This window comes from Mus pahari, chromosome 15, assembly GCF_900095145.1.
Source record: "Mus pahari chromosome 15, PAHARI_EIJ_v1.1, whole genome shotgun sequence".
Classification (NCBI taxonomy): Eukaryota; Metazoa; Chordata; class Mammalia; order Rodentia; family Muridae; genus Mus; species Mus pahari.
This window is the reverse complement of record NC_034604.1, coordinates 33,331,269-33,340,973: the sequence shown is the minus strand read 5'-3', so window position 1 is coordinate 33,340,973 and position 9,705 is coordinate 33,331,269. Positions and strand designations below refer to the sequence as shown.

The following is a 9,705-nucleotide window of genomic DNA, read 5'->3' as shown; positions in this document are numbered from 1 at the left end:
TAGCCTTTCTCTAGCTGTCCTGTCAGTCAAGGTTGTATCTTACCAGTGTGAGCCCTGGGGGTTCCAAGTGCTCTGAAAAGATCCTCTGGTTCTCACCCTCCTCATTTTGCCTCTCAGCTCCTCGCTGTAGACAAGGGTTCACCTCAAGGCTCCGAGTCAGAAAAGACATCAAGCCCCAGCCTTAACTGACCCTCATCTTAGAATCCGTAGACCCAAAGGAGGCTGTGCGCAGCTATTTTAAAGCTATTTCGGCTACTACCTCTGCTCCTTCCAAACTTTTTCCCAAATTCAAGGAAATGAAGTCTTTCTGGACAAACTCCAGTGACAGCTCATCCTCTGCCAGCGCTGCTAAAGGTCAGCTTCACCCAGAAGAAGGAAGGAAAGAAAAGGACAAAATGGAGGCCGTGTTCCCAGAGACAATCACTGGGAATAGTCTGACATCTTGTTTCATAAACCTTTGGGACTTTCAAGGGGTGGCTTCGCATCATGTTACCAATGCCAATAAAACAAACACATAATAACAGTTTAAAACAAACAACAACAACAACAAAAAAAAAAACCAAAACTACACATACAACATGTCTTTAATGCCAGCACTTGGGAGGCAGAGGCAGTCCGGTCTCTGAGTCTGAGGCCAACCTGGTCTACAGAGTGTGTTTCAGGACAGTCAGGTCTATACAGAGAAACATTGTCTAGAAAAAACAAACAGCAACAACAAAATCACATATAACATGCTGTAGCATGCATCTGTAACCTCAATACTCAGGAGGTGGAGGTAGGAACAGGAATTCAAGGTCATCCCTTGCTTTATGGAGAGTTCAAGGCTAAACTAAGCTTTATGAAACCCTGTCTTAAAAAAGGACCCCCAAACCAAACCAAAACATTAACAGCAAAACACATGTGCAATACACATTCAAAGTCTCATGATGTGAGTCCATTTTTTTTTTTGTAGTTGGGGTCATAACACACATGTGCATGCATGAGCACACACATTTATTATATATAATTTTATAGAGCATTACTATATATTCACAGCCATCTCTGTTCAAGAATACAAATAACACATAAAATCATGAACTCCATTCCTCTGGGCACTAGTTATCTTTTGCTGTTGTTGCTATATTGAGACAGGGTCACATGTAACCCAGGCTGGCCTTCAACTTGCTATGTAGCCAAGAATAACATCGAATTCCTGATCGTTTTGCCTCTACCCCCCAACTGCTGGCATAACCCTCATGTACCACCACACCCAGGCTGGGTCATCTATTAGGAGATGTGTTATTGTTTGTGCTATCTTTTCTGGTTATGTTATTCTGTTCAGCATAGCTCTATGAACCCACCCTCCGGTGTTAGTGACTGTCCCCTCTGTGCCTCTGCTTTGTTCTCTGCTTTGGCCACCAGATGGCATTCTGGAAACACTGCCAGTTTAGAGACATTTTCTGCATCCAGGTTCTCCCTCCTGCAGACTCTCAGTAGCCTCCCCTCTCTCTGCTACCTTCCCAGGAGCAACTGAAGAGCTTTCTGGAAAGCAGATCTATAGGATCTTGGACAAATTTCCTGTGTTCAGCTTTTTTATTAGCCTGATAACTTGGCTGTGGGTCGAAATGAGAGGACATAAGCAAACCACTCAGGACATAGGCTGGCAAGTCATGGCTGATTTCATCGTTCTTCCCAAAGCTCTTCTCCAGAACAAGTTGTAGGTCCTTTCTGTGGGAACCCAGGCCTTTCACCACCCGGTGACCTGGGTCCTATCTTCATACAGCCTCCAGATGCAGTGCCAGGAACCAGCTTGTTCACTAATGGGGCTCTGCCTAGTCTGCCTCCCTGGGCTGCTTTGCCTTTCTTTTTGGTCTTTCCCTTGCCTTAGTGAACTAACTCCTCCCACCCACCAGGGAGCACCTGCCCTGCCCGAGGCATGGCTGCTGACTCTCTGGCCACAGTCCACAGCCACATTGAGCTCACGTTTTCATCTCCCCTACTTCCGCATTGACTGGAAGACCCTTTGGGGTCACCGTCTCTCCTCTGCCTGGTGAAGGATGAACAGTAGTAGGATGAATAAGGGTCAGACAGTGACGTCATTATGCATGCTGTCATCAGAGGCCAATGAGCACCCACTGTGCTCTGCTCTCTGAGGGGGGCTACGTGGCTCTCTCCTTGTAGGACAGCCTGCCTCTTGCTCATCCAGAGCTAAGATAGACCAGACCAGGGGAGAAAAAAAAAAAAAAAAAAGAACAAAACCAGAAAGGTAAAGGCATAAATGGCTTCATATTTGTGTATGAGCCATTAAACCTGCGAGACGAGAGGAAGGGAATAATGGTCCTGCCTGCTGAGTGCTGTCTGCCAGGCCTGCATGTGAATTGTTTCTTTTTTTTTTTTTTTTTTCAATCCCTACTGTAATCTTATAGATGACAACTCACTGTCAGAAAAGGAAACTGAGACTCAGAGACGCAAGTAACTTGTGCTCTAAGTCTGTGAGGGTTCCAAGGTCCCCAAAGCTGAGTCGCAGGAAATGGTCTATGAACTCAGGACCCTTGCCTTGGCTTAGTGCACTCAGTGAGACCACTCAGCAAACTGCAGGAGGGAAATGCAGGACAGAAGGAAAGAAAGGGCAAAGGGAGGGGGAGGGCGCACACACAGTTAACCCTCAGCCACCCCAACCTGACTGCCCTGGGTCTCCACGCCAACAAGCCCTGAGTGGTGTCTGTGTCCAAATGGGGCATCACTGGCCCCAAGGACTCAGCAACAAGACACCCATCTTTGGGAGGTTGACCTTAATTTCCACACTTTGAAATGCTTTACAGATCTCCAGAATAAAAACCCTACATAGGGCTGGGTCATAAGGCTGGATGAAGCCTGGAGGCAGCATCCTGAGGAGAAAAGCATAAGTCAAGAGGCCATGCAAGCCACCTGCCCCTCCTCTGCCTGAGAGAGAAGTCAACGGGAGGGAGAGGTTTTGGGGTGGGAGTGGAGGCAGGCCGTTAGGACTCTCATAAACAAAAGTGTGGTGAGAAGAATGGCAGGAAAGACAGATGAAAGGGAGAGGAAGGTGTGGGAGAAGGAACCCTGAAAAGGTGAAGAAAGGCTCGGGGTTCCCCAGACAGGGACTCTCAAGTTGGACCAGATGCAGAGAACAATGGATCTCAGGAAGGGAGGGGGAGGGAGCCTTTCAGTCAGATCAGACAGGTCCTTACAGCTTCTAGCAGTGCCACTGACAGCCTAGGTGTCTGTGTGAATAAGAACTACCCCATGGGGCTGGTGAGATGGCTCAGTGGGTAAGAGCACCCAACTGCTCTTCCAAAGGTGCAGAGTTCAAATCCCAGCAACCACATGGTGGCTCACAACATCCTTAACAAGATCTGACTCCCTCTTCTGGAGTGTCTGAAGACAGCTACAGTGTACTTACATATAATAAATAAATAAATAAATAAATAAATTTAAAAAAAAAAAAAAAAGAACTACCCCATGGCTAATGTAAGCTCCAGCCACAGGTGGGATGGGCTGTGGGGCCGACAGTAACTTTACGCTTGGGACCAGCTCAGAAAGGTTAAGTCATTTGTCCCGGCAGACCCAGATGCTGCATTGCAGAGTCAGCATTTGAGCCCATTTTGCTCCTGTGGCATCATCACAGCTGCTTTTCCGAGAGACAAGCATGGGGGCAAAGTTGAGGCTGAGAGTCTAGCAAGTGTAGGAAAAGGGCAGGGGCAGAAGGCAGAAGAATGGGAGAGGAAGGCAAGCAAAAAAGATGAAGTAGGGAGATGGGGAGCCCAACAAGCCCTGGAGGGACATCAGCATAGGTCACGTTCCTTGCTCCCTTGGCTACGCAGTGACTCCTTGTCCCTCATTGGCTGCCTTGCCACATGGACAACACCTTCTCGTCCAGCCTGTCCCAGGAGCCCTGGCCTCATCCTCTTCAGCAACAGGCCTCTGGTCTCACAGGAAATGCTCTTTCTCTAATTGCCATTGAAACTCGCAGCCCTCCCTTTTCCTGTAGGTGGGGTTTCCATAGGAAAAAGCTGCTTCTCTGCTTCCCCAGTCTACTAACTGTTTGGAAGTCAAATCCCTACATCCTGCTTTACTAGGTCAAGTCTCTCTCAGACCGGTACTTGCCCATCACCGCTAAGTGGACCAGCTGGTGCCGCCGCGGAGCAGGAATCTCTTCCAGCAATTTATCTGTTCTGGGACCTCTCAGATCATTTGTCAGGAAGATGGCCTTGCTTGGGAATCCTGCTCCGTACAGCATCTTCTAATTATGGGACAGAGTTGTAACAGCAGGTCTGAAGCAGGAGATCCAGGCTGACCGAGCCACTCAGGAACTACTGGGGACAAGCCCTGCCTTTGAAAAACTCCAGTCCAGCCCACCCGCCGGTAAGCATGATGCTACTTCTGCCATTCCTGCTAGGGCTCTTTGGTCCAGGAAGCTACTTGTTCATTTCAGGGGATTGTCAGGAGGTGGCCACTGTCATGGTGAAATTCCAAGTGACAGAGGAAGTGCCGTCTGGCACAGTGATAGGGAAACTGTCCCAAGAACCAAGAGTGGAGGAGAGGCGTGGGAAGGCAGGCGATGCCTTCCAGATTCTGCAGCTGCCTCAGGCACTGCCGTTTCAGATGAACTCGGAGGACGGCCTGCTCAGCACCTCCAGCCGGCTGGATCGGGAGAAGCTATGTCGGCAGCAAGATCCCTGTCTGGTGTCATTTGATGTGCTTGCCACCGGGGCGTCTGCTCTCATTCATGTGGAGATTCAGGTGCTAGACATCAATGACCACCAGCCACAGTTTCCCAAAGATGAGCAGGAGCTGGAAATCTCTGAGAGTGCCTCTCTGCACACACGAATCCCCTTGGACAGAGCTCTTGACCAAGACACGGGTCCTAACAGCTTATATTCCTACTCCCTGTCTCCCAGTGAACACTTTGCCCTGGATGTTATTGTGGGCCCTGATGAGACCAAACATGCAGAGCTTGTGGTGGTAAAGGAGTTGGACAGGGAAGTTCACTCATATTTTGATCTGGTGCTGACCGCCTATGACAATGGGAATCCCCCTAAGTCAGGAACCAGCGTGGTCAAGGTCAATGTCCTGGATTCCAATGACAATAGCCCAGTATTTGCTGAGAGTTCACTAGCACTAGAAATCCCAGAAGACACTGCCCCTGGTACTCTTCTCATAAACCTGACTGCTACGGATCCCGACCAAGGACCCAATGGGGAGGTAGAGTTCTTCTTTGGCAAGCATGTGTCCCCAGAGGTGATGAACACCTTTGGCATAGATGCTAAGACAGGCCAGATCATTCTGCGCCAAGCCCTAGATTACGAGAAGAACCCTGCCTATGAGGTGGATGTCCAGGCAAGGGATTTGGGTCCCAATTCCATCCCAGGCCATTGCAAAGTTCTCATCAAAGTTCTGGATGTCAATGACAATGCCCCAAGCATCCTCATCACATGGGCCTCCCAGACGTCGCTGGTATCCGAAGATCTTCCCAGGGACAGCTTCATTGCACTTGTCAGTGCAAATGACTTGGACTCAGGAAACAACGGTCTAGTCCACTGTTGGCTGAATCAAGAGCTGGGCCACTTCAGACTGAAAAGGACTAATGGCAACACATATATGCTGCTCACCAATACCACGCTGGACAGAGAGCAGTGGCCCATATATACTCTTACTGTGTTTGCCCAAGACCAAGGACCCCGGCCCTTATCAGCTGAGAAGGAGCTCCAAATTCAGGTCGGTGATGTCAATGATAATGCCCCTGTGTTTGAGAAGAGCCGGTATGAGGTCTCCACTTGGGAAAACAACCCACCCTCTCTTCACCTCATCACGCTCAAAGCGCACGATGCTGACTTGGGCAGTAATGGAAAAGTGTCATACCGTATCAAGGACTCCCCCATTTCTCACTTAGTCATTATTGACTTTGAAACAGGAGAAGTCACTGCTCAGAGGTCACTGGACTATGAGCAGATGGCAGGCTTTGAGTTCCAGGTGATAGCAGAGGACAGAGGGCAACCCCAGCTCGCATCCAGCATCTCGGTGTGGGTTAGCCTCTTGGATGCCAATGACAATGCCCCAGAAGTGATTCAGCCTGTGCTCAGTGAAGGCAAAGCCACCCTTTCCGTGCTTGTAAATGCTTCCACGGGCCACCTTCTGTTGCCCATTGAGAATTCCAGTGGCATGGATCCAGCAAGTACTGGTACACCACCAAAGGCTACCCACAGCCCCTGGTCTTTCCTCTTGGTGACAATTGTGGCAAGGGATGCAGACTCGGGGGCCAATGGGGAACTCTTCTACAGCATTCAAAGTGGCAATGATGCTCATCTCTTTGTCCTCAACCCTTCCTTGGGGCAGCTATTCATTAATGTCACCAATGCCAGCAGCCTCATTGGGAGTCAGTGGGACCTGGGGATAGTGGTAGAAGACCAGGGCAGCCCCTCCTTGCAGACCCAAGTTTCATTGAAGGTCGTGTTTGTCACCAGTGTGGACCACCTAAGGGACTCTGCTCATGAGCCTGGAGTTCTGAGCATGCCAGCACTGGCTTTGATCTGCCTGGCTGTACTGCTGGCCATCTTTGGATTGCTCTTGGCTCTGTTCGTGTCCATCTGCAGGACAGAGAGAAAGGATAACAGGGCCTACAACTGTCGCGAAGCTGAGTCGTCGTACCGCCACCAGCCCAAGAGGCCCCAGAAACAACACATTCAGAAGGCAGATATCCACCTGGTGCCTGTGCTTAGGGCCCACGAAGATGAGACTGATGAAGTCAGGCCATCTCACAAGGATCCCAGTAAGGAGACACTGATGGAGGCAGGCTGGGACTCCTGCCTGCAGGCCCCCTTCCACCTCACACCAACCCTATACAGGACCCTGCGTAACCAAGGCAACCAGGGAGCACTGGCAGAGAGCCAGGAGGTACTGCAAGACACCTTCAACTTTCTCTTTAACCATCCCAGACAGAGGAATGCCTCCCGGGAGAACCTAAACCTTCCTGAGTCCCCACCTGCCCTACGCCAGCCACTTGTAAGGCCTCTGAAGGTGCCTGGCAGCCCCATAGCGAGGGCGACTGGAGACCAAGGCAGTGAGGAGGCCCCACAGAGCCCACCAGCATCCTCTGCAACCCTAAGACGACAGCGGAATCTCAATGGCAAAGTGTCTCCTAGAGAGTCCGGTCCTCATCAGATCCTGAGGAGCCTGGTTCGACTCTCTGTGGCCGCTTTTGCGGAACGGAACCCCTCCGTGGAGGAGCCTGCTGGGGACTCTCCTCCTGTCCAGGTACCTCTGGCGTGGGCAGCACTTTTTCTGGCCAGCCCCCAAAGAATTAGATCACTGAAAGCATTAGACACCCTCGTTTCCCATATTCATCCTTAGACTCACCCAGTACTCGGTGATGCAGAGGTGAAGGGCACAGTGGCCAGGATCACCGTGTGATCCAAGACTAATTAGTTGTCTGTGGGCCTCAGTTTCCCTAGTGGTGAGATGGGTATGTCAGTGAGAAGTATGTGCCTTGGAGAGTTGCCCTGACGACCAGACCAGTTAATTCCTATAATGTGCTAACTCATGCTTGGCAAAGGTAGTGATTAGGAGTAAAAACCTTAGAGTAAGGTTTGCCTAGGTTCAAATCCTGCCTCCACCTCTTCCCACCTGTGGCTCATAGAGAAGTTAACTCAGCTTATCTATTGAAGGTTCTACTTTAGTAGCATGCTTCTCCCGTGTCTGCATTAGAAACAAAATGAATCCATCAATGGCAGCAGTGCCTGGACAGCTGTGTCTGTCTGTCCTGTAGTGCATGCTCAGCAAATGAGTACTATCGCCTCCACAAAACACCTGTCCATCCTGCTGCAAACCTGCTCCGTCTTAGCTAGGTAACCTCCCTGTGAAGGAGTCAGGCCTACTTAGCCACTGCCTTGGGCTCCAGGGGAAGCGCTTGACCTGCCTGAGACTCCAAAGGTCTGTGTGCTGGGCTCACAAAACAACACAGTAGAAACAACCCTTCTAGCTAGGCAGATCCAAGTTCAAACACAGCAGCTTAGAACTGCAGAACAGAGGCAATGACCTTTAACGGTGGAGCCTCACTGTCTTCATCTACAAAATGGTATTGCAAAGCCAAGCTTACTTGGTCGCTACTGCCCTGGAGGGGAGGATTAATGGGATGATGAGTAACTATCCGTTTCCTGCTTTGGGATTTACTAAGCACAGATGGGAGGTTTGCTCAGAGATGGTGCTTAACACATCCCTAGCTGCTTCTCTGACACCCAGAGAGTTTTCTCTGTGCTAGCCTGTGCTGCAGCAGGTTTCTCATGGAGCAAGCACACAGCTTCCTTCCCAGCCCCCTGCCCAGGAAACCACCTGGTGGCTTAGCTAGTCTCCTAGGAATCTTACCCTAGGGCTCCCTGCAAACCCAGAGGAAGCTACAGCCAATGACTTCATTCATTCCCTCCCATTCATCCACCAGTTGTTTTTTGAATGCACTCTTATGCCATGACACTACATGTCACTGGCCATGAAAGTAGAGAGCAGACACTCTGCAACTAGTGATGGATAGAAAGGTACCCACGAGGAGTCAATTGGAGGGAGAGAGAAAGATACCCAATGCCCAGGTCTTTATGACAGTTCAGCTCCTCAGTAAAGTCAGATCTAAGTTCAAGTTCCAGGCCTTGGTGCTGTGAGGACAGTGAACCTCAGCTTCCATCTCTTTAAATATTTGAGATGGTGTCTCTTTCCTGCAACTATGGTGTGGCACAAATGAGATTAGTTGTCACCAGGTAATTACTAAGTGCTACCACAGGCTCTATCAACAAGTGAGTCAGGTACCTCAGCTCACTGAAATATAAGCACCATGTGACCTTAATCTCATTCCTGCACTGCTGAGGACACTGGCTTAGAAGCCAGGAGTAAGTGTCTAGGGCCATGGAGATGGGAGGTGAGGCAGGAACAGATTTAGAATGTGATCCCAAGTCTAACCCCAGAATTTGGGTTCCAGCTATGAAGCGACTCTGAATGCCCGGTTGCAGCACTGGGCATGGCTCTTCCGTTTGGATTTACCTGGGTAAAAGGTAGCAGGTGGCTTCCTTTTAAGGGCTTCTGGGCCTGGTGGGGAGGCAGGATCTACCTGAGGCAGGCTATGGGACCCTGACTCTCCCAAGTCTCAGTGAGACCCCAGTCCTGGCCACAGAGAAGCAGCATTTTTAGGGTCTGCGGGAGAATTCTAGTATCAAGATATCTAATTAACACTGACAATACTGTGGAGATGCGAACCCACTTCAGAGATGAGAGAAGCTGGAGTCTCAGTGGACCTCAAAATCCGCCTGAAGGTCCCCAAGCTAGTGACCACAAGGAGAATGCAGTCTGCCAAGACAAGGTCTACTTCTGCTCTCTCCAGGACCTCAGGGTATAGGGCTGACATCTAGACAATCCCCACTTCTTTCACCTTCTGAAACGTCCATTTTTTCTTCTGGCCCTTAACAGAAGCAGTCTTCTGTTACTGTCTAGACCCCCCAGTCTCTGGCGGACTTCCTGCGGAGCCTTAGGTCTCAGCAAGAGTTCCTGGCACGCAGCCAGAATTCAAAAAAAAAAAAAAAAAAATTGTCGAATTGCCTGAAAGTCAAATTTGGTGACACATGCCTATAGTTACAGCCTTTCAGGAAGCTAAAGAGAGTTCAAGGCTAGCCTGCACAGCATAGTAAGATCCTGTCTCGATGGGCAGAAATGGATAGTTTTCTTCAG

General features: G+C 49.9%; 1 protein-coding gene across 2 annotated transcripts in view; it reads left to right on the top strand.

The window, feature by feature from the left end:
* The first annotated feature begins 4,057 nt into the window (after nt 1-4,057).
* Nucleotides 4,058-9,705, top strand: part of Pcdh12 (protocadherin 12) — a 17,718-nt gene continuing 12,070 nt past the window's right edge. For both annotated transcript variants that reach the window (XM_021214783.2, XM_029547231.1), the window contains exon 1: nt 4,058-7,254. In XM_021214783.2, the coding sequence (XP_021070442.1) occupies nt 4,372-7,254 (2,883 nt within the window). In that variant the 5' untranslated portion in view covers nt 4,058-4,371. The remainder of the gene's footprint in view (nt 7,255-9,705) is intronic.